Raw genomic sequence first — 24,487 nt, 5'->3', positions numbered from 1 at the left:
GAGATTTCCTCACCAACTGCCTCCAAGGCCTTGACAAACAGAGTGCTGCGAGATGGATCGCTGACACCGGCTGAATTTTCCGCTCGGACTCTGAAGGCGTAGCTCTTTGCCTCCATCAGTCCTCTGACGGTGTAGGAAAGCACCGGAACCAGGAAGTCATTGCACCTCTCCCACTTGTCCTCACCCTTGAGCTGCCGCTCCAGGATGTAGCCCATTATCTTGGCACCTCCGTCATACATGGGAGGCTTCCAGGTCAGTGTGATGGTGCCTGATGTAGGATTGTGGGTCTCCACGTCCACAGGTGGGTCAGGAGGATCTGATGTGAGGTAAGACACAATTAAGTTTCAACAAGCCACAACAGGATGTCATTTTTAGGGACAAACTGTTGGTTCTTACGTTTCTGATCCTCAGCGATGACGGGGTTGCGCAGCTCGACAAACTCCCCTCCTCCAATCTTGTTTACGGCCTGGACTCTAAAGTAGTACTCTCCGTTGGGGATTAGGTCTTTGACGTTCCAGCTCACTTTATTTTCTCCAGACATCATGTTGACATACGTCCTCCTGCCGGCCTCACGCCGCTGTGACAGTAACAGTCAGAAAACCAAATGAAACATCATCAGTTTCTGGAACATCTCTGATTTGTGGATCTAGAAACGCATGGTGGCATGCACAGCCAAACACCCGTACTCCAAAAGATGAAGACCAAAAGAACTTGATCAAGAGCTGTGGTACTGACCTGCAGCACGTAGTGAAGGATCGGGGTTCCCCCATCGTAGTCAGGAGGATCCCAGGAGACCTTGCAGGAGCTCTTAGTGATCTCAGAGGCCACAATTTCCTTGCACGGGCCTGGAAGACCTGTAGATGCAGTTTGAAGACTGGTGAGAAACATGGGAATAACAGCTAGTGCTGTGGATCGGATGATTGGTTACCGATGACTTTGACATTGATGGTGGCACTGGCGGCTCCAAGTTTATTCTCCAGAGTCACTTTGTACTGGCCTGCATCAGAGTGAAGGCTACTGTCCACCTCCAGGTGACAGGAAGTATACTCTTTCCTGGTGAGCACGAACAATCTCTTCAGCCACTACTCACATGAACGGAACTGAAATGAGCACCCACCTTAAGCCAAGACGGTCGTCAGCCTTCAGCTCTTTGCCATTTTTGTGCCAAGTGATCTTGGGTGAGGGCACAGCTCTGAAGGGAACTGGGATATGCAGTTTCTCTTTCTCCACAACGACCAGGTCCAGAGTCTGGAATTCCAGCGTTGGGTTGCCTGGAAATACAGACAGTAGTAAGCGTGAAAAAACAAATAACATTCCCTACAAACTAAGAGCCCCAGCTCCCGTTCTTACAGTCAGAGTCTTTGGCAACGACGTTCTCAGAGATATCGGAAGGCTCACTAACTCCCACAGAGTTGATGGCTCTCACTCTCAAGATGTACTCCTTCTCGGGGATGATGCCTTCCTCTACGGTGTACTTCAGCTCCTTGACAGGACGAGAGTTGACCCTCATCCATTTCTCCGTCCCAGGCTCGCACATCTCAATGTGGTAGCCAGTGATGGGAGAGCCACCATCCCTTTGCGGGGGCTTCCAGCGGATGGACAGGAAGTTCCGGCTGGCAGTAGTCACATGAAGCTCGATGGGAGGAGACGGGGCACCTACAGAGAGAAGACGTTTTATCTCACATCTACAGAAAGACATCTCGTGGGTGGTTGAGTAGCTTGGTGGGTAGCTCTCTACTTGCCTGTTGGGTCTTCAATCGTCAGGATCTCGGTGGGTTCACTTGGATGTCCGACTCCCGCCTCGTTCTCGGCGCGGACCTGGAATTGAACCTCTGTTCCCTCAATCACGTCTGTCACTCTGTATTTGCAGTCCGGCCCGGAAGTCTTTCCACACTTCACCCAGCGAGTTCCGAGTTTCTCCTTCTTCTCGATAGAATACCTGTCAGGTTTATGACAGGACAGTCAGGCATCATAGGAAAGGAAGGTTTGTTTGTTGTTCACCATTCATACACAATGCAAATCCATAGTACTTTAAAGAGGCAAAGATATGATCAATGAAAACAAGATCAAATGATATGTAAATTGAGATAAAATCCCAACGCAAAAGCAGTATGAATGAAAAGATAAAACAGTAAAATAAAAAACAGCTCATCAAAACAAATAGCTTCTTAAGTTAAAATCACAAACTAAAAGCAAGAGATAATATTTTTCATTCGGAAAACGCAGCACTGAACAATAACATTTTCAAGACAGATTTACTGTTTGAGTCAGTGATTCAGGAAGTTTGCTCAGTAGTTGAAGTGGAATGTACAATGTTTCTTTACTTTGGTCTGGTTCTAGTTTTGGTGTTTTGGAAACACACAATAAGCCTGAGGGGTCTGGAAGTCTCCTTGGGTCCAAGACCATTCCGAGTTTTGTAGACTGTAAGATTTTTAAATCTATTCTTTGAAATTTAAAAGTAGTAGTCTCTGGACAAACCAACAAACTTCACCTTTGTATGTCCTACCTGAGGATGGGTCTGCCACCATCATTTTTAGGTGCCTCCCACTGCAGGTCCACATATCTTTTGGTCACGGCGTCAACGGCGAGGGCGTACGGTGGCCCGGGAGTGGCTGGAACAAGCAGACAAATCATTTCATGAACAGCCAACAATCACAAAGTGGATTCAACTGTATGATGCCAAAACATTTGGCCGAACTTCCTGGTAACTCACTGAAAGTGTCCTTGGCCAGCACGGAGTCTTCCAGCTCGCAAAATGGCCCGACGCCAACAGCGTTCTCAGCCGCCACACGGAACACGTAGAGTGAACCTTCATTGAGGGGCATCACCGTGTACTTGAGCTCCTTGACAGTGGTGTCCACGGCCTGCCAGCCTTTACGTCGGACATCCCGTTTCTCCACCACGTAGTTGGTGATGGGTGAGCCTCCGTCGCGCTCAGGAACAGTCCACTTCAACCCGGCACTGTTCTTACTAATGCCGGTGACATCCAGCCAGCGAGGGGCTGAAGGTGGGTCTGCGAAGAAGGTGGCGTCATGAGGATGCTTAGTGCCTTCTGGCCTTTGTGACAAAAAAAGTGCAGCGGCGGGGTACTCAAGTAAAGTCATCAGACTTAAGTCAACAACTTTACAACTTTGGACGTGCTTGGCTTAAACTAAAATTCATGACTCAACTAGAGTTTGACTTGAACTACAGGACTTGACAAGTCTTGCTGTTTACAGTGACATGCAAAGGTGTGTTACTGCTCGGGGCACCCAACGCTGGAGATGTCTCTTGATGAAAACCAATCGTCCAATGCTGACGGACTTCTTGCCCAATCAAAATACATTTGACAATGAGGGGTAGGGGAGGCTATTTGTAATGCCCACCCAACCCGTTTAGATGCCCCCTGAGTTGGATGAGAGGGGCCCACAACCCCTAGGCTCCCCTTTGCACACCACTGATGGTTAACATTTGAAAGTCTGTAGTTTCAAGGTAGTGCGTCACTAGTTTTGTTAGAGGTTTTTTTTTTTTGTGTAATGCTGCATGCACAAACCACCTCATGAACCAAGTATCATGGAGTGAGCTCTGATTATTACATTGCGATTCAAGGACCATGATTTTGATCGGGAAAAAGAGAATGGCAACATGCAAGGTTTGTAACTATTCGACAAGAGACACAACAACTACCTACAACATCTAAGTTCATTCGTCGCTCCAAAACCCACACAGTTAAACTACGCCAACTTCACAATTTAGCTAGCAGGTCAAACATAACCTACGTAAACATAACCCAACCCTAAGGTTAATGTTGGTTATGAGTTTAATTGAGAAGACAAATTGAAGACAATATGAAGACCATTTAAAAAAAAAGATTTGAACGTGATAGTACAGCTAACTAATGTAAGTACAGCTAGTGTTGTTGCAACATGATCATACTGAGCACAAATTGTCAAGCCACCTAATTAAGCAAGTATCAGAGCCATGTTTTTGATGGAATCGGGAAAAAAAACATGCAAGGTTTGCAAGTCTTTGATAGGAGACACAACATCTAACTACAACATCCAACTCCAAACCCCCACAGTTATACTATGTCAATTTCACAATTTAGCTAGATGAAAGCTGGTCAACCATAACCTACATAAACATAGCAACCGACCCTAAACTTCAAGTTGGTTATGAATTTAATTGATTTAACAGAGTCATAAACAATACGAAGACCATTTAAAAAAGATTGTGAAGGTGATAGTACAGCTAACTAATGCAAGTACAGGAAGTGTTATTGCAGCATGCTAATACTGAGCACAAAGTGCCTAATATTTTATGACTGAGCAGGACTGTATGACGACTTATTACTTGCTTAACCCATAAAAACTTGACTTGCTTGGAATTTAGTGGGGACTCCACTTGGGACTTGCTTGAAACTTTATGGTCAAGTCTTCAGAGTTACTTATCACTTGGACATATGTGACCTTCTCCCACCTCAGTTAATCTGTGTCTCTTACTGAGTCTCTCCTTGCAGAGGACCGGGTCGCTGGGCTCGCTGGGTTCGCTCTCCCCAGCTACGTTGACAGCTCGCACCCTGAATGAGTACTCCTGCTTCTCCATCAGGCCCCTCAGGAAGTACTCGGTCATGTTGACGCCCTCCGCCACGCGGATCCAATCTGTGGTGCCGCTCTTGAGCATCTCGATGACGTAGCCATCAATCTTTGCTCCCCCGTCATGTTCTGGCTTGGTCCACATCAGGAAGCAGGAGGTCTTGGCCACGTCCTTCACTGTCGGTTTGCCCGGAGGCCATGGAGGATCTGGAAGACCAATCAGGAATTTAGGAATTTGAACAAAACAGTTTGAGCTACAACTAAGTGACGAGTGTTGTACCAATCGGATCTTTCACAAGGATTGGTTCAGTTTCCTTGCTTGGTTTTCCAGTTCCAGCCAGATTTTCAGCCAGGACTCTGAACTTGTACTTCTTCCTGGTGGGAAGACCTTTGAGCCTGAAGACAAATAAGCATGTGTTATAGACCAGTGGTTCTCAAACATTTTACACCAAGGACAATCTCAGAAAATACTCTCCAAGTGCAGCAGACATGACCAACATTAAAATATAGTGTAGTAGACTGTTTATCACAAACGAGCCATTATAACATTTTGCAAAGAATATTACCACTGTGCTTGAACATGGGGGGGAAATTATTGAATGATTCCATTATAATGTTTAGCACCTAGAAGTTAACTGGGAATACAATTAGATCAAGGTTAAATGTAAATGTATTGAACCTTAAAGTTAAACACAACTAAACTGTATTGAAAAAATGTGGCATACTGGATTAAAAAAAAAAAATGTAACGTTATGCACAGTTTGAACATTAACACACTTAAATAAAGCAAAAAATGTATTGCACATAAATGTTAAATACCAATTGTACATAAATGTTCTTGAAGATTAAATGCAAATGCATTGTACTGTACTGAACTGTATTTGTCTTAAATGTAGTGATTCATTCGCATTCCACTAGAGCTGAGTGAAGCTAAGTACCACACTTTGAGAATCCCTGTTTTGGACTAAATCATCGCTTCAGGTTCCAGACATCAAATTGTCCAAACCAACCTGTAGTTTGTGTCTTTGATGGGCAGCTTGTTGCATCGGATCCACCTGTCGTGGTCAGGCTCGTATCGCTCCACCCAGTACCCGGTGATTGGGCTTCCTCCATCCTCATCCGGCTCGTACCAGCTCAGAGTCAGCGAGTCCTTGGCGATGTCCGACGGCTCCAGCTTGTAGGGAGGCCCTGGGGTGTCTGAAGAAAATATTAAATCTCACTAAATCAACAGGGGTCTAAACATTAACAGTGCACTTAAATATCGGAAAAGAAACTGTCCTTAAATTATTCAATTAAAATGTAAAATACAAATTGTTCCCAAATAAATATTTTAAAACAAACAGTTCTTGAGATTGAATGCAAATGTACTTAAAAGATAAATACAACTGAACAGCACTTTCAAAATGTGCGGTCAGTAGTCTTTAAGGAACCCAAACACTTTACCCAAGTCAAGAATACAACATACCGAAGGGGTATCTGGCGATAATGGATGGATGTTCGGCTGGTGGACCCACACCAAACTGGTTCTCAGCAAAGACCCTGAAAATGTATTCCTTGAACTTGACCATGCCCACCGCTCTGTAGGTGGTCTGTTTGACGGTGGATGAGAGCCGGTGCCAAATCTCACTGTCGGCAGCGCGGCGCTCGATGATGTAGTTGGTGACTCTGGAACCGCCGTCGTCCCGTGGCGGGTTCCAGGCCAGGAAGCAGGATTCATTGGTAATTTCAGAAATGTCAAAGGCAGCAGGGGGGCCGGGTATATCTGAAGGTGGTACAGGTATGACATTTATTTACACCAGGATAAAGAACATCATACAGGAGCATCCAGATTACCACCATACCGAGAATGTTGACATCGACAGTTGCGGTGGCTCGGCCACAGCTATTGGTGGCCTCGATGATATAGGTAGAGCTGTCGTCACGCTTGGTCTTGGAGATTGTGACGGTGGAGTGTCCGTGCTTGGTGTCAATATTGACTCTGTCGTCTGCTTTGAGGACCTGGTCGGCCTTGGTCCACTTGACCCGGGGCTCAGGTTTTCCCGTCACCTCAGCGGGCAGTTCAATCTTGCTACTGGCTTTGGCAGTCAGACCAGCAAGTAGCTTTGCGTCCAGCTGGATCTCTGGTGGCTCTGGAAAAGGATCAACCATGAACAACAATTAATTAAGACAACAGTGAATCCCCGCTAAAGCAAGGTTCACCTTCTGCGCCACCGCTTAGCAGAGATTTTTACATGATAATTTTTCAATTGGTTTTTACAGTGTACAGGTATATATAAATTTACAGTTCCGTGCCTTTAGTGTAGTACTATGTTGTGCCACAGCATACGAGGTAACACTGAGATCTACTGGAAGAGATGCAGCGTAGTAGAAAAAGAAGACGAGTGTGTCAGTATTACAGTAAACTTTAACTGGAAGTGATAAATAAACTGCTTAAAGAAAGCATGCTTTGCTTCTTATTTGGAGAACTGTGCAGGTGGGAGTCTTCTTTTTGTGTCCTCAAAGTGATGTTATACATTCATTCATTCATCGTCCATACCGCTTATCCTCACTAGGGTCGCGGGCGTGTTGGAGCCTATCCCAGCTGACTGCGGGTGAGAGGTGGGGTACACCCTGAACTGGTCGCCAGGCAATATATAAACAAACAACCACTCGCACTCACATTCACACCTTTTAGGCAATTTAGAGTCTTCAATTAACCTACTGATGTTATACAATGGTCTCCCATTTCTTGACAGTGAGAGAGTGAGAACAGATAGGCTCTCTATATCACATATTTTCAGCTACTGCAGGTAGTCCAGAGAAACATCCACGCATCTTTACCTTTGGGATCTACAGCCTGAATCTCATCTGTGGCCTTGCAAGGCCGGCTGGCTCCAAGTCGGTTCAGGGCTCGGACTCGATAGGAGTACCACTTGCCCTCAATCAAACCCGTGACTTGGCATTTGAGCTCCGGGACAAGATCCCCGCAGGGCTCCCACCGTTCGGTTCCTCTCTGGCAGCGGTCGACATTGTAGCCACGGATGCCACTGCCACCATCATACTTCGGAGGCTCCCAGGTCAGGAAGATGCTACTAGCCGACTTGTCTCTCCATCTCAGGTTCTCTGGAGGGTCGGGGACAGCTGGAGAAAAACAAACAAACAGAGGTTACAGATAGTCATTTTTTGAGTGTATTTTGTGCTTCTTCAGTACTTGAGGTAAAAAATAAACTATTTGGTGACTCACTGGCGGGAGAGGAGACATTGACAGGCTCGTCGATGTATGCTGGTTCTCCAGGTCCACACTTGTTGCAGGCTGTAACCTTGAACAGATACTCTTTGCCTTCAATTACGTCAGTGACAGTCGTCTCCAAATCCTGGATGCCTGAGGCCACCTGACAGAGAGACAGGAAGGGTGATTGGGTATGGTGTGGTAAACGGAGATGTTACTGCAAAGAACTTTAGAACTGTTGTACCTTGACCCAGGTCTTGCGGGAAACCTCTCGTTTCTCCACTTGGTAGCCACTCAGAGGACTTCCCCCGTCGTGCTCTGGAGGGTCCCAGCTCAGTTGAACGTGCTCGCGGGTCACCTCCGGAACCTTGAAGTCCTTTGGTGCACTGGGTGCAGCTGGAATGCGACAGTGACAAACAAAATGTTAGCAAAGGTGATTCTTGCTCATATTGGAAAAACAAAGCATCTGGTGTTCCTACCAATGACATTGACTTCAATCTCTCCGGAGACAGATGAGACATCATTCTCCAGCTGTAGGGTGTAGGTGCCTTTGTCTGGACGGACGCTCGGAGTAACCACCAGCTCCGCAAACGTAGACCTGGTGGTCACCGTCATGCGGTCATCGGCATCGGTCAGCTCTTTCTCCCCGAACGTCCACTTGGCGACAGGGAGGGGATACCCAGTGATGGGGACTCTGATGGTGAGGGGATTTGGGACGATGACCTCCAGGCCGTCTTTGAACCCGCTCAGGTCCATGGTAGGTCCGGCTGGAAAGTAGCGGAAACAAAGTGGTATCAGGTGACGTGATGATCAACTGAAGGAAGTAAAACTGCTGTTCGTCAAACTCACTGTGCGGGTCATCGGCCAGCAGAGGTCCAATGACGTTGGATGGGTCTGAGATTCCAGCTGCATTTTCTGCAAATGCTCGATAATTGTAATTTGTTCCATATTTGAGTCCAGACACCTGAAAAAAAAACTTATATGAAGTTGATGGTACATAATGTAATCAAAGCATTTCTATTGTGTTTATAGACATTGTCTAGGTCTTCGTACATTATAGACGAGGTCGGGGCAGAGGCGGGTGTTGCAACGGAGCCACTTATCAGTTCCGTCCTCACAGCGCTCAAGGATGTATCCGGTAATCATGCTGCCGCCATTACTCAGCGGAGTCTCCCAGCTCAGCTGCACAGAGTTCTTGTTCTGGTTCTGCCAGACCAGGTTCTGAGGCGGGCTGGGACGCTCTGCAGGTGCCACGTCAAATATGAATATGACACCACAATTCACAATCAAATCACCAGAAATAAATTAAATACAAAAATGTAACGAATAAAAAAGTCCCAAACTTGAACACACCGATAGCATCCATGATCTTGACTGGTTGTGTTGCGGCACTCGGCTTTCCGACGCCGGCTTTGTTCTCTGCCTTGACTCTGAAGATGTACTCTTTGTTCTCAATGACGTCATTGATGACAGCACTCAGCTCGTCGGCTTTTGTCACCTGGACCGGCGACCACTTTACAGACGTCCTGTCACGAAGCTCGATGATATAAGAGGTGATGGGGGAGCCACCATCTGACTCGGGCGGCTCCCAGGATACGGTGCAACCAAACTTGGAGATGTTCCCCACGATCACGTTGAGAGGAGCATCAGGAACGTCTGCCGACCACAAGAGAAACAAGTCAGAAGGACCCAAAACTCAACCTCAACAAGAAACAAGAGAATGCAATTTGTGTAGAAATTGTGTGTGAATACTGAAAAACTAAAGGTGAACTGAAATGCTGTGGACTTAATTGAATTGTTGAAATGTAGAATGTGAGATTTGAAGTTGGAATGATTTGAATTCGTGGTGAAATGTGGGAGGAGTAGAACGGCGAAAATTGGTGGAATAATAAAAATCTAATTTTTTTGGAGAGGGCTAGAATAACATACAGTATGTGTGGATGCTCTTAATAAATATTTCAAATGAATAAATATGTGTAAAAATTTCATATAAATAAATAATATTTGCTATGAAATAATTCATACCAAACTTGTTCTTGGCCTGGACGGGTTTGTCCGTCTCTACGAGGGGACCGCTGCCAACTCGGTTTCGGGCGCAGACTCTGAAGAGGTACATAGAGTCCTTCTGGAGTCCGGTCACGGTGTACTCTGGACTCTCAGCGTGCTGCGTGGCCAGTGTCCAGGTCTTGCGTTTCACGTCTCGTCTGTCCACCACATACTCGATGACTTTGCTTCCGCCATCATTCTCCGGTTCCTCCCATGCCAAGCTCACTTCGCCGTCAGCGGTGTCAACCACCTGTAGGTTTTTCACAGGCCCTGGGACATCTAGGGTCCGGAGAGACAGAGATTTCAGTTCATCTGTGATGGTAGAACTGAAGGTAAATTAAGGCCCACTACATACCGAGCCACAGGACCCAATCCGACTGAACTGGACAATCGCTAACAATATACAGTCGGTGACTTACCCTTGAGCACCTGATGACCTGCTGCAACATAATAACTATGAACCCTGGTGTTCTTATCATGATAATATTTATTGAACCACAAACAAGATTTCAAGGAAAAAAACGCTTGAAAGCTGGATTGTAATCATATGAAGGGAGGAACGGGAGAAAGGAAAGGAGAGAGTGTTGATATTTGAGACTGTTGGAAATGACATCCCTATTCATTGACTGCAATTTGGCAACTGAGACTCTCCACACGTTACTTTCTAGCCACAGGTATGTATGAAATTATAAATCTAATAAAATATTATTGTAAAACAATATACTATATATACACTGGATCACTGCATACTTGGGATTTGGCATTCATAAAATCCCATATTTGCGGATTTGTTTTGGAACCTAAACTCAGTTATTTGCTAAAGATGTCACCTATTCCCTATTTTTGTGTTCAGGCAAACCAATAAAAGTATTGCTTTGGCGTCAGTGTGTAGAATCTTTGTGCTGCTGTTGTTAGGTTTAATTCAGTGAGTGTTTTTTTTTTTATCTACGTTTGAGATGTCCTGGTTTGCTCGACCGTCTTTGAATGCATCTCATGCGCAAAAGTGAAAGGGTGTTTTTGTGTCTCTCGCGATCCGATGATAATAGCCAGTGTTGTCGACTTTGATGTTACAATTTGCCAGTTATTGTGTGTAAATGCTAAAATTGGGGTTTGAGTGAATACCATTTGTGTAAAGAGCTGGTGTTTGCCCATGCTAGTTAATTCTATTGATGAGCTTCAAGTGAAAGGGGTATGTTTGTGTTAAATAATTAAACTAATACATCCTGATGTTTAAATATCAGTTGCATAGATGCATGATGTTGAAGTTTTACTGATCATTCTTTGTCTGTGTCGTTGAAGACCTGAGTAAATAAATGATTCCAAACGGAATATCATTCTCCGTTTTCTGTGCTTTCCCAACATCTGGCATCTGTAGGCAATTAAAACCCCCTTTTAAGTGGGGCCATCAATTACATATAGTATTTTCGCTGTTCGCGGTAGGGCTCAGTCTCTATCCCCCACCAATAGTGGAGGCTCACTGTACTATATATACTGTATTGTATTGCTTGGCGGCGGCAAAGTGGATCTGGCTTGGTACCTGGAAAAAATGTTTTGGAGACGGATCTTATTAACATGATACATTGTAATGGCTGTTACATCTGTGACATTGCCACGGTGCTAACCTGCAGCAGAACTATTTGCCAACAGTCAGTCACTCGTGAAAACTAATTGCACGAACACGTACAATGTGCCTCAGTACTGTGGTGTGGGTTGCGTCGCTCGATGTGTGTTTGTGGGCCTTTGTTTCCAAGCGATGAAAAATCGTACCAATGACATCCAGGTTGATGAAGGCTTCACCCTCTCCGTGTTTGTTCTTTATGATAACCTTGTAGCGACCCTCGTCAGACTTTCTGGGGTCCTTCATGCGGTACTCTGTGCAGTCGGGAGAGGTGTAGACGCTATCCTGGGGCAGACTTAAGTTGTCATACAGCCAGTCGGCCTTAGCTTGAGGGTAGGCGCTGTAAGGAACTGCCATGACCAGGGGCTTCCCTGCATCTGTGACGTAGTTTTGGTCTGTGGTCTTTATCTGGGGCATCGCTGCAGAAATTAGACCAGGAGAAGCCGTGAGAAAGACCAAAACCAAAAAGACATCAACTCGGAAAGAATGTATAACTGGAGCTATGGAAATGATAAGTTGGAGAAGGTTGCCTTTGGACTAGAAAATAATCAGTTTTCCTATGCTGAAACATGGACGCAGAAAAGTACTTCATGTTACTATAATATTTAGTTTCGTAATATATAATCTAAAAGTATAAAATAATCAAATAAAATGATACAAAAAGCAACAATTAAAAAAAATAATAAAAAAGCCCAAAACACATTGACATGCTCACATGCTAACCCTGGTTTTCATTGTTTCTTACCCGCCAGCTCCAGCTTGGCCTTGGCATCTTTGCCCTTGACGATGACTCTGTACTCGCCCTGGTCTCGAGGGCGGATCTCGCAGACCTGCAGCCTGTGAACTTTACCGTCACTCATCATCTGGTATTTGTCACCCTGCACAACGGTCATGTTGTTCCTCAACCACTTCACTTCCACTCTGTCCTTGTTTAGCTCCACCTCGAATACCACATCTGAGCCGGGCGGCTCAAACACGTCCTGTGGCGGCCTGATGATCTCCACCGGGGTTTCTGTATGGCGCAAGTGAAGACATGAGATTGTGGACATCAGAAGAAGTTGCTACAGAGTGTCTTGTGACAGTCTCACCTTCAACAAAGAGCCTGGCTCTGGATCGCTTGTCTTCAGTGCCACATGCGTACTCGCACTCGTCATCTGGCCGGCACTCTTTGATACGTAGGTAGCACATATTTCCATCTTTTTCAAATGAGTATCTGGGAAAAGACAGAAGTTATTTTAGAAGTTGCAATTTGTGCAGAAAATGTGTGTGAATGCTGAAGAGCTGAAGCGGAACTGAAATTCAGTGGAATTCATTGAATTGTTGAAATGTAGAATGTGAGATTTGTTGAAATGGTGTGAATCGGTCAAGAAATATAAAAGTAGGCCGTAAATGTGTAAAATATTTCTTCATTTAGGAATGTTACTGTGACTATTTGGGATGTTTTGGAATGGGAATAGTTCCCAAGACATGTTGGATGATCTGAACATTTTGAAGTTTGAATCAGTCAAGAAACATGGAAGGAGGAGGTCAATGCATAATTTTAAAAAAATTAATTTGGGAATTTTGCTGTAAAGATCTTGGGGAAAAGTGGATTTTTTGGAAAGTAATGCCAAATATTCCACTACAAGTAGTGTCCTGAAATCTGAAACTCTTTTGAAGTTTGGACTGTTCAAATAGGTTGAGAAATGCGGTAGGGAACGCAGGGCAAAATACGGTAGAATAATAATAATTTTTGCGGTGCAGAATCACATACAGTATGTGTGAATGCTCTTCAGCAAGTGTCAACAACTGCAGATACTGTATGCAAACATGTAAAGCACCTGGCTCCTTCTCTGATCTCGCGTCCGTCCCTGTACCAATTGACCTCGGCTTTCTCTTTGGTCAGCTTGCAGGTGAACTCAGCATCCTCGAACTCAGTGATGGTCTGGTCCTTCAGGTGCATGGCGAAGTCAGTGGGCACCTCGCTGATGATCAGCTCGGCCGTGGACTTGTCGTCACCGGCCACCACGGTGTACTCGCCCTCGTCCGCCAGCGTACAGTCCTTGATAGTCAGTGTGTGCTTGTCTTTGTCCACCCGGTAGACATGGTGCTTGTTGAAGACAACCTCCTCGCCGGCCTTGATCCACTTCAGAGTTACGTTGTGGCGGTTGACCTTGCACGAGAAGCTGACTGTCTTCTTCTCCTGAGTGTCCACATCCTCCAGAGGAACAACAATCCTCAAACGCTCCTCTGAGGACACAAACATCAGATTCTGAGCTAAAACCCAGGTCACTGTCTAAAATATCTTTCTGAAATGCTAACACGCTAACTGAAGCTAGAATGGGAGGCTCACGAGGCTGACTTACCTTTGACGACAAGGCCGCAGGAGCTCGTGGCCTGCTCTCCTCTGTGATTGCTCAGGTGAACACTGTATTTGGCTTGGTCCCCCTGCTGCGCGTCTCTGATCCTCAGTGAGAAGATATTGTCTCGCTGGAACATTACATACTTGCTGCTCTCGAAAATTGTCTCATCGTTCTTCAGCCACTTGGCCTTGGCGCCCTCGTTGTTCACCTCGCAATTCAGGACTACTTCCTGGCTTTCGCCGGCATCTGTGTCTTTCAGTGGTGTGATGATCTTCAGTTTCTCTGCAGGCCACCAGGTGATATTGCAATTAGCCTCATGCTAAAGTGCTCAACTGTAGCCAGGGTTGTTTCCTGCATATACACTTTGGAGGTGGCCATCGCCACCAAATTATGGACCATCTCGGGAAGCGCTGACGTCATGAAAACTCTTATCTGTCCAGCATAATTTTTTAAATTGCCATTGTGGTTTCGCTATATCAAAAAAAGTTGGAAAATGTAACTGACTCACTGAAAAGGTGTTTGTTTGTGGGGGCAAGTTGTGCGAATGGTAAGGATGGTACCACCTCTACCAGAATTTGGGCCAGGAAAAACCCTGGTTGCATTACTTTTTGTAGTTACTTACCAAGTACAGTGAGCTGGGCGCTGGCTCTGGTGGCTCTGATCATTACCACGTACTTGCACTCGTCACTGAGCTCACAATTCTTGATGACCAACATCCTTCTCTTGCCGTCACTGATCAACTGGTACTTGTCCTCGGCCTCCAGCTCCTTGTCATCCTTCAGCCATTTGACCTCAAAGGTGTCCTTGGACACGGTGCAGGTGAACTCGGCCTTTTCACCCTCTACCACCTCCACGCTGCGAGGCCTGGACAGGAACTCAGCTGCCAGTTCTGGAACAGCAGAACAGAGAGAGAGACTAGTTTAGACCAGACAAGATCAGTTCAGATCAGAAAACTTGTAAGTCAAGGTACCACTGTACGAGAAAATTGACTTAGGAGCTTGGTCACAAAAAGAATTAACCTCCTGAGTCAAGGTATCAGTGTATGAGTAAATTGAGTTCAGACCTTGGTCATAGAACAAATTAAACTCATAAGTTAATGTACCACTATATGAGTAAAATGATTTATGAGCTTGGTCACGGATCGAATGAAACTCATTAGTCAAGGTCCCACTGTATGAGTAAATTGAGTTACAAGCTTAGTCACAGAATGAATTCAACTTGTAAGTCAAGGTACCAGTCTATTTTGAAACAACAGTGATAAGACACGAAGTGAAAGTGTGTGTACCGTTAATCCTGAGGTTTCCGGAGGTTCTGACCCTGGGACTGAGCCTGCAGTTGTACTCTCCGGCGTCGGGCATCTTCAGGTCCTGAATGAGGAGGATTCTCCTTCTGCCATCCAAGATGTGCTCGTAGCGGCCGCCCTCCGGCAACTCCTCGTCGCCCTTGTACCAGGTGACATCGGCGTCAGGTTTGGAGACTTCACAGATGAGCTTCACGCTGTCTGTCTCGGTTCCTTCCACGTTGGACAGGTTCTTGGTGAACCTGGCCTCCTCCTCTGTGAGAGACCACCACCAGCTTGAGTCACATGTCCTCACTCATTGTTATGTTCTGCTGGTTCTCCTAGCGCAGTTATTCTCAAAGTGTTACAACTAGTGGTATGCGGGCTCTCTCTAGTGGTATGCAATAGAATCAATGAATTAATCAAACAATGCATAATGTTACAGTCGCTTTATTTATTTTTTTATTAATCTAGATAATGTTTTACTTTTGATGTACAGTAGAGTACATTTGTAAGTACAATTCAGTTGTATTTAACTTTTAAGTACAATACATTCAAATTTAATCTTTCAAGACTGTTTTGAAACATTTATTTAAGTACAATTTTCATTTACTTTTATGCGCAATACATTAATCTAACATCTAATCATTATTCTTTTTTTATTTTCCTTTATTAAGAACAGTGTTAATGTTCAAACGGAATATAATTTTACAGTGGCTTACAATAACATTAAATATACTTTTTAGTAAGAACACATCTTGTTTTTGATAAACACTTATTACTCACAGCTGTAATTTAATGTTAGTCATGATGGCGGTACTCGGAGAACGAAGTATTTTTTGAGGTGGCACTTGGTATAAAAAGTTTGAAAACCACTGAAGCCAGCATCACTCTTCTTACCAATGACAGTAAGCATGCCAGAGGTCTTGGAGGTCTTGGCATCACACTCGTACTCGGCCTCATCGTCCAACACTGACCTGTGGACAACGAGGACGTGTTGGCGTCCCTGAGCGATAATTTCATACTTCTTCCCTTTTCGGATTTCACTTCCGTCCTTAAACCAGGAGACCTGTGAAGAGAAACGGGGAGGTAAAATGGTGAGCTGGTTACACATGAAGGGGGACGACAATGACTGAATGAAGGCGGGGCGACAATGAAGGCACAATGGTGACCAAGCATACCTTGACATTCTCTCTGGACACTTCACACTCGAACCTAGCAGATTCCTTCTCTTGCACCTCCACGTCATGGAGTGGCTTGGAGAACTCAACCTGGAGAGCTGTGGGCAGAGACGCAGAAGTTAGACCATTTCAGTCTTTAACTGAGGGGTTTGTAAACCCTGAAGAGTGTTAGCCGGATCTCTCTGACAGATTCCTGTGAACCTCCAGCTAGAGTTTCAGTTTCTGGTGGATTTCTGACTTAAAACTGAATGCTCTTCCCTCCATATAACAGGAAGTGAACCCCACTAAATTCAGATAATCTGTTAGGCCACCTTAGTCCTTAACTGAAGGGTTCATGAAAGTCTCCTCGTGACCCCTAAAAAGCATTTCATGGATCCCCGAGATAGATTCCTGTACAACTCCAACTCGAGTTACTACAGGCTTTTTCCTAAAACTGAAATTTTTGTTCAAAAACTGAAAGCTTTTACTCCAAAGAATGGTAAGTGAACCCCACTAAGTGCGGATAGTCAGTAAGACCACCTCATTATTTAATTTAAGACCCAGTCAACTAATTTTTGTGTTTTTTTAAAAAATACATTATGTTTGAAGTGTACTGAAAACGTGCAAAGACAGAAACATTTAGTACCAAATTGCTGAGATATTGCATTAATCTCTTTTTCACTTTCTCAGTCGACCAGATATTTTGAGCGGGATTAAAACAAGGCCAGATGACACAAACTGGCCTCTGGCATGAGTCGTCTCTCCCCTACTATATAAGTATCAAGTGCCCTTATTCCATGCAGTGAATGTTCTGCGCAATTGCCACTTCCTTATTGATAATAACTTTCCATTTCTAACACTGTAGCATGCAGTTGGCCATCAACCTGTGCCAAGAACCTAAAAAAAAATGCATCTTCCATGAAGTGTTACGTGTTATTTTGACTACAGTGTCTCTGTCGTGTGTGCCTGTATGGATCCATAGCCCTGCGCCAGCGGCTACAGTAGCAGCCTGTGGTCCGTCGCACTGGCGTTGGGGCCCGTCCAACTCACCACAGCAGTGACCCGCGCGGGCCCTTACAACAGAGACACTATAGGGAAAGATAACTGTTTATTACATACACTAGGTCACAAGCTAACTTCGTTTTGTATCATGTGCTTGTTAACAGCGACACATCAGGGAAAGGTAATTGTTTAATAGACACAGCGACAGTCAGCTTGTAGCTGTGTGTTGCTTTGTGAGCCACAAAGTTTCACAGATACGTATGTGATTGAAAGCTGAATGTTCCGCGGAGCGCACTCAGCGGACATGCCCACTCAGCCCTGCAGCTGCAAGGCGGGCTCTATTTTTCCTGAGTTTGGATTTGGATTGGTGGATTTTTTTAGTCATTGAAATTTGACAGACTTGTTAACAACACTTTTCACTGTGGTGTGTCAATTATTTTTGGTCATCTTACTCAATTGTTAAGGGGTTTGCGAAACTCTCCTAGTAAACCATGACAAGCGTTTCCCGAATCTCCCTGATGGAATTTGGTGGAACTCCAACTACAGTTTGCAGTTAATTTCTGACTTAAAACTGGAAGCCTTTCCCTGCAGAGAACTGGAAAAGAATCCAACACAACTCAGTCCTTAGAGCTTCTTCTAAACATGTTCTCAAACGTTTTACCTCCCGTACACTCTGGAGTGTTGGTCGTCAAGTTTATTTGTACATCCCTTAATCACAAAAGAGTCTCAAAGGGCTTATTCATACTCGTATTTAATGTTGAGGAACCAAGAAATCTGTAATTCTTCGGTTGTGAACTCGAACAAGAGTTAAATTTTTTCGTGACAACCTGAAAACTGAAACTTGAAAACGCTTTTCCCTTCAGAGAACAAGAAGTGAACCCCACTAAATCCAGATTAACACAGCTCAGTCCTTGGAATTTGTTCTAAACTGGTTCTCAAAGGTTCTATATCCTGTGTTTGAAGGGGGCTAGGTACTCATGTTTAACGTTGCGGAAGGGGGAAGTCTAGAGTTCTTTGGTGGTGGAAATCCAAAAAGAATTTTTGTTTTTGGTGACTACCTGATTTAAAATTTCAAAGCTTTTACCTGAGAACAGGAAGTGAACAGAGAACAAGAAGTGAGCCCCACTAAGTCAACTAGGTCCGGTTCTTTGGAGCTTGTCTAAAACTGGTTCTGAAAGGCTGTATTTCCCATGTAGCAGTGATAGGTACTCACGTTCAACATTGAGGAAGCAGGAAGTCTTGAATTCTTTGGCAGCACAAGAGTAGGTTCTAGAGTCATCCAGGGTGCATCCATGGATAAGCAGCATCCTCTTTCGTCCATCTACAAGCACCTTATACTTTTTGTTCTTGTGCATCTCTTGTCCATCTTTGAACCACTGCACCTCGGCGTTGTCCTGTGAGACTTCACACTCCAGGGTGACGGTGGCCTCCTCCTCCACCGTCTGGTCCTCCAGCGGCTTGGTGAACTCCACTGGCGGCTCTGACCAAAACAACACCAAATCACTTTCAGTGTCAACCCAGGACTGGCTACACGTCACCTATCGGCTTTTGGTGCGGCACCTTTGACGATGAGTCTAGCTTCAGTCTGGCAGTCTTTAGTCGTGAGTCGGACTTTGCCCGCTTCATTTAGCTGGACGTCCCGCAGGGTCACGCTGTGGACTTTACCCTCCGACTTCAGTACCACCTGCAGATCACAGCGAGAATGTCAGCCTTTGCCCTGAACGCTGCCTGTAATTATGTTTATTACATGTCTCATGTATAGTAACTACGATATCTATATTAAGTGTAATTACTCATTGTTTTTACGTGTGTTAAGTGCTTATTGTGCCTATTGCATGTTAATAATGTTTACAATAGAGTATAAGTAATGCACAGTAATTGTTCATTTTGTCTCTTGAGTGTTTTTTGTCGAATGCATGTTATTTGTTACACATCCATCAATTATTCATGGACTATGCATGTTATAACATATTTATTACATATCTAGGGTTGGCATTACATACCTAATACATAATTATTACATCTCAACTCAACTTAATTGTATTAATAGGGCACTTTAAAAAAACAACAGCTGAAACAAAGTATATGAAAATCGAACCTAAAATATAAAACAATTAAACATAAGACAATTAAAAATAATTAGAGTAAACACTAAAACATGAGCAGAGTCTAGGGGTGTTTTTTTTTTTTTTTTTAATCTGGTCTCTCAATTTCACGTATTTTCATGTATTGCGGGTAGGTCCGGCATGTATCAACTGCCATAAACCATATTCCAAATTCTGACAATTTGAATTTACGTTTTTTTTCCAGTGATTATCAATAGTGTGTTGTGTGACAGTGTCTGCATGACAGTATTGTCTTCCAACAGCTGCTGTGCTTCATCCCCTATTTAAAGTGTAGCACCTCCGAAGCTAAAACCCGAGCCTTCACCTCTAAAATCCTTATCCTGCTCACATTGACTCAGACATTTTCAGTGGTAAGTGTAAATTGCATGTTCAGTTACAAAAGAACGCATGAAAAATAGAAAACACCCTTTGATATAATGTGTCGTGTGGTCTTGGGTTTTCTCGTGTTGCGTTGTGTTCTGTTGTCTTGTGCTGTCATGTGTTGTGTTTTCTTGTATTACGTTTTCTTACTTTTTGTTGTGATGTTGTCGTGTGGTGTTGTCTTGTATTATCTTGTGCTTTCTTGTGATGTGTTGTGTTTTGTGTTACATTGTTTTATCTTATGATGCATTGTCTTGTGCTGTTTTTTCTTATTTTCTCATGTGGTGTTGTGTTATGTTGTTTTTTGTTATTCTATCATGTGTTGCCTTGTCTTTTGATGTTTGTTGTTGATTTACAGTGCGACCAGAAAAGGTATTCACACCCCTTCACTTTTTCCACATTTTGCTATGTTAGAAACGTATTCGAAAGCGGATTTGGGATCTGATCTGATTTGAACATAATAGGTACATAAGTATTCACACCCTTGGCTTAATATTTTGTCGAAGCACCTTTGGCAGCAATCACAGCCTCAAGTCTTCTTGGGTATGTCTCTCCGAGCTTGGCACACCTGTTTTGGGGCATTTTCTCTTAAGGTCAGTCAGGTTGGATGGGCAGCGTCGGTGGGCAGCCATTTTTAGGTCTTTCCAGACATGTTTGACTGGATTCAAGTCCGGGCTTGGCTGGGCCACTCAAGGACATTCACAGGCTGCTCCTGAAGCTGCTCCTTTGTTATCTTGGCTGTGTGCTTTGGGTCATTGTCGTGTTGGAAGGTGACTGGACGACCTAGTCTGAGTTCCAGAGCACTCTGGAGCAAGTTCTCTTGAAGAATTTCTCTATATTTGGCAGCTGTCATCTTACCGTCTATGCAGACTAGTCGCCCAGTTCCTGCAGCAGAAAAACAGCCCCACAGCATGATGCTGCCACCCCCATGCTTCACAGTAGGGATGGTGTTAGCCAGGTGATGAGCAGTACCTCTCCTTCTCCAGATATGACGCTTGCAATTCAAACCAAAAAGTTCTATTTTGGTTTCATTATGGAATTTTGTTTCTGCAGGTCTGAGAATTCTTAAGAATTCTCAAATGATGTTCAATCAACTGAATTTACCACAGGAGGACTCCATTCAAGTTGTAGAAGCATCTCAAGGATGATCAGTGGAAATCAGACTCACCTGAGCTTAAGTTTGAGTGTCATAGCAAAGGGTGTGACTAGTTATGTTTTTTATAAAATTACACAAATGTCTGAAAATGTTTTTACTTTGTCATTATAGGATATTTTATGTAGATTTTTTAAAAAGAAAACTATATTCAAATCAGGTGGCACGGTGGACGACTGGTTAGAGCGTATGCCTCACAGTTGTGAGGACCGGGGTTCAATCCCCGGCCCCACCTGTGTGGAGTTTGCATGTTCTCCCCGTGACTGCGTGGGTTTTCTCCGGGCACTCCGGTTTCCTCCCACATCCCAAAAACATGCATGGTAGGTTAATTGACAACTCTAAATTTCCCGTAGGTGTGAATGTGATTGCAAATGTTTGTTTGTATGTGCCCTGCGATTGGCCGGCAAACAGTTCAGGGTGTACTCCGCCTCCTTCCCGATGATAGCTGGGATAGGCTCCAGCACGCCCGCAACACTAGTGAGGAGAAGCGCCTCAGAAAATGGATCGATGGATGGATGGATACTCAAATCAGCTTTAGAATTAAGTCTGTAACAGCAAAATGTGGAAAACGTGAAGGGGCGTGAATACTTTCTGGTGGCACTGTATTTTTACCTGTTCTGTGAAGCACTTTGTTTTGCGTTAAGTATGAAAGGTGAATTACAAATAGTAAAAAAAATATATATATATTGATTTTCTTGTCTTTTAATGTGTTGCATTTTGTTGAACATGTAACATCAGTGTAGATCCTGTAACCTGAGTTAAGCCCCGAATGAAACTAATGGTGCTTTCTTTCCTTGAGAGCATAACAGCGTTAAAAAAGCTCACGTGTGAAAGTTGGGTGGCCACCTGCCACCTGCCACCAGCTCCGTGGCTGCCGTTAAAAATAGACGCAGAAGAGCTGGCTCGGCAATACTGGCCCGCTGCCGGCCAGCAGCGCCTTATAAGCACACGCCAAAACCAGCCACAACAACACAAACAGGAAGTACTAGAAAGGACAGCGGCAAGCAGCAGACTCACCCGGTCGCCAGGCTCCACCTTGACCCCCTCCAGGAACCACTCCACGGGGACATCCTCGTAGGATAGCTCGCACTCGAAAGTGGCTGTCTCGCCAGCTGTCACCATCACATCGCTGAGCGGTCTCGTCAGTCCCACCATTCGGGCTTTGGAGCGAGGAGAAGACATGCTGGGTAAGGGGCAGTCCGCTATCCAGCCTCCATTGGGCCACAGAACACCCCCCCCCCCCCCCCCCCCCCCAAAAAAAAAAAAAAACTTTTCAGGGCGGCTGCTGGAAGTCTGCGGGACAACTGCCAGCAAGTCCCCAATCGTTCGGCACGGGGTGGCCGGCTCATTAGCATACGACCTAGGTCATTTCCCGACCCGGCCAATCAGCCCCTAGATGCGCAGGATAAGGCTTGCCACTTCCAAAATAACCACAAAATAACCATAACCATGACCCTATTGGGGCACGAGGGAGGGGTGGGGCGAGTCTGCTCCTGTCAGTCACCTGCCACAAATCTTTTCGATAAGGAGAATGTGGACCCCCGAGTGCTTACCCAACATCCCGGGTGTCATAACTGCAACCCGCACAGTCACTTGGATTGACATGTCCACTACAGATTAATTATTACATATTACTCATTACTCATACAGTAACTATATATGTGTGTATATGTATATATACACACAGACACACACACACATCCATTTTCTGTACCGCTTATCCTCACTAGGGTTGCAGGCGTGCTGGAGCCTATCCCAGCTATCTTCGGGCGAGAGGCGGGGTACACCCTGAACTGGTCACCAGCCAATCGCAGGGCAGAGATGAATGAAACAACCATTCCCACTCACATTCACACCTACAGGCAATTTAGACTCTTCAATCAACCTACCACGAATGTTTTTGGGATGTGGGAGGAAATCGGAGTAGCCGGAGAAAACACACGCACATTATTAACACTATTAAGTATTCCTTATTCATGTCACTTGCATGCTTCTAACATATTTATTACATGTACAAATAATTGTAATTATTACACTCTAATTATTATTATTATTATTATATTATTACTGTGTTTTGCATGTTTAGAACATGCTATTACATGTACAGTACATTAGATGTTGCTTATTACAAGTCTATGGAGTGTTTATTGTTGATGTCCAGTCAATGCTTATTACAAATTTATTACATGTGCAAATAATTGTAACTATTACACAAATTTTTTTCATTACGCATGGGAATTACGTAAGTGTATTGCATTACTTAATTACTTAATTACTACTTATTTACACATAATTTGGTTGTTTATGGCATGTTGAATACATATGTTCTAAATTTTGGTTGAACTGTGACCTCCCCCAAATTCCATACCACAACCACCAAATGACCCAAATAAACACACACATCCATCGATCTATCGATCCAGTTTCTATGCTCTGGGCTGAAGTCTATCCCGGCTGACTTTGAGCGAACGGCGGGGTCAGGTTGCAGGGTACATACAGGGCACATACAGGGCACTTATAGACAAACAACCATTCACACTCACATCCACACCTATTGAGAATTTAGAGTCTTCAATGAATCTAACGTGCATTTTTTTGAATGTGGGAGGAAGTCGAAATACCCGGAGAAACCCCACACGGGAGGCAAGATTCGAACCCTACATGTCAATTTGTAGTCCACCGTGCCGCGTACACACACACAGATTTTGTCACCTTTGACACGGAGCTGAGCAGACGACTTGGCATTCGCAGCGGCGAAGTCCACGCCTCCCGCCATGTCCTTGCGACAATTGAAGAGGATCAAGGTGTGCTTTACACCTTCCTCCTTGATCTCCACGTCCTGAGGGCCAACAAGAGGTGGGCGGCGTCACAAGACAGCGCTTGCAAGAAAAGAAGCTGGCGAGGGGCGAGGAAAAGCTCACGGCAGACGGGTGAAGGTTCTCGCCCTTCAGCTTCCAGGTGGCGTGGAGGTCTTCCTCTGAGATCTCTGTCTCAAACTTGGCCATCTCTGTCTCGGTGACTTCCACACTGTAGAGCGGACGCATCACCTTGATGTTGCGCTCTGCGCGCGTGGAAAGATGGTAGTATTAGTACAAACGGAAAACCATAAGAGATTCTTGCTGTGGTGACACTGAGGAGAAACTGGTGATGGTCTGGAGACATCGGAACTGGACAGGACCACCAAACACCTAAAATACCATTGAGGAACTTTCCCTTCTAAACCTCTGCAGTAGAAACTTGAAAAATGAGTACGTGTAAACGGGGTTCAATTTACATGGGAGCCAATGAAGAACCCAAAAAGAACCCTTAGAAACCCTCATAGTATCTCAAAATCCCGAGAACAAATCTCATTCTAAGGAATAAATAGGAGACCACGTGGACCTGTGCCTGTAAACTTGCCAAAAAGATTCTGCGGTTGGACTCAAGTTTGTGCAAAAGCAGGAAGCACATGCACAAACTCTGGTGGACCGAACCTCCCTAAAAAACGACGTTTAGCAGCTTCTACTTCTTAACTTCTTTGGTAGAAACTTTAAAGACGCATATTTTGGTGCCTAACGAGCACACACGCACCCACTCAAATCCGTCTGAAAAATATAAACCCTCACAGGCTCTGAAAATG

General features: G+C 44.6%; 1 protein-coding gene across 1 annotated transcript in view; it reads right to left on the bottom strand.

The window, feature by feature from the left end:
- The window catches only part of ttn.2 (titin, tandem duplicate 2), a 256,838-nt gene that overhangs the window by 106,355 nt on the left and 125,996 nt on the right, over positions 1 to 24,487 (bottom strand). The window contains exons 116-151 of the mRNA XM_061692635.1: positions 23,790 to 23,929; positions 23,581 to 23,707; positions 21,886 to 22,028; positions 18,790 to 18,913; positions 18,443 to 18,709; positions 16,249 to 16,346; positions 15,968 to 16,136; positions 15,074 to 15,343; positions 14,411 to 14,677; positions 13,792 to 14,070; positions 13,267 to 13,675; positions 12,535 to 12,659; positions 12,192 to 12,458; positions 11,596 to 11,865; positions 9,808 to 10,107; positions 9,136 to 9,438; positions 8,836 to 9,023; positions 8,632 to 8,746; positions 8,262 to 8,549; positions 8,027 to 8,178; positions 7,798 to 7,945; positions 7,395 to 7,694; positions 6,416 to 6,703; positions 6,040 to 6,336; positions 5,585 to 5,771; positions 4,855 to 4,970; positions 4,482 to 4,781; positions 2,714 to 3,013; positions 2,507 to 2,612; positions 1,743 to 1,939; positions 1,351 to 1,656; positions 1,118 to 1,271; positions 929 to 1,053; positions 736 to 854; positions 397 to 577; positions 14 to 316 (exon numbers count right to left, since the gene is read on the bottom strand). Coding sequence (XP_061548619.1) covers positions 14 to 316; positions 397 to 577; positions 736 to 854; positions 929 to 1,053; positions 1,118 to 1,271; positions 1,351 to 1,656; positions 1,743 to 1,939; positions 2,507 to 2,612; positions 2,714 to 3,013; positions 4,482 to 4,781; positions 4,855 to 4,970; positions 5,585 to 5,771; positions 6,040 to 6,336; positions 6,416 to 6,703; positions 7,395 to 7,694; positions 7,798 to 7,945; positions 8,027 to 8,178; positions 8,262 to 8,549; positions 8,632 to 8,746; positions 8,836 to 9,023; positions 9,136 to 9,438; positions 9,808 to 10,107; positions 11,596 to 11,865; positions 12,192 to 12,458; positions 12,535 to 12,659; positions 13,267 to 13,675; positions 13,792 to 14,070; positions 14,411 to 14,677; positions 15,074 to 15,343; positions 15,968 to 16,136; positions 16,249 to 16,346; positions 18,443 to 18,709; positions 18,790 to 18,913; positions 21,886 to 22,028; positions 23,581 to 23,707; positions 23,790 to 23,929 — 7,728 coding nt within the window. The remainder of the gene's footprint in view (positions 1 to 13; positions 317 to 396; positions 578 to 735; positions 855 to 928; positions 1,054 to 1,117; positions 1,272 to 1,350; positions 1,657 to 1,742; positions 1,940 to 2,506; positions 2,613 to 2,713; positions 3,014 to 4,481; positions 4,782 to 4,854; positions 4,971 to 5,584; positions 5,772 to 6,039; positions 6,337 to 6,415; positions 6,704 to 7,394; positions 7,695 to 7,797; positions 7,946 to 8,026; positions 8,179 to 8,261; positions 8,550 to 8,631; positions 8,747 to 8,835; positions 9,024 to 9,135; positions 9,439 to 9,807; positions 10,108 to 11,595; positions 11,866 to 12,191; positions 12,459 to 12,534; positions 12,660 to 13,266; positions 13,676 to 13,791; positions 14,071 to 14,410; positions 14,678 to 15,073; positions 15,344 to 15,967; positions 16,137 to 16,248; positions 16,347 to 18,442; positions 18,710 to 18,789; positions 18,914 to 21,885; positions 22,029 to 23,580; positions 23,708 to 23,789; positions 23,930 to 24,487) is intronic.

This window comes from Phycodurus eques, chromosome 12 (genome assembly GCF_024500275.1).
Source record: "Phycodurus eques isolate BA_2022a chromosome 12, UOR_Pequ_1.1, whole genome shotgun sequence".
In the NCBI taxonomy this organism is placed as follows: domain Eukaryota; kingdom Metazoa; phylum Chordata; class Actinopteri; order Syngnathiformes; family Syngnathidae; genus Phycodurus; species Phycodurus eques.
This window is presented reverse-complemented; position numbering and strand designations above follow the sequence as displayed.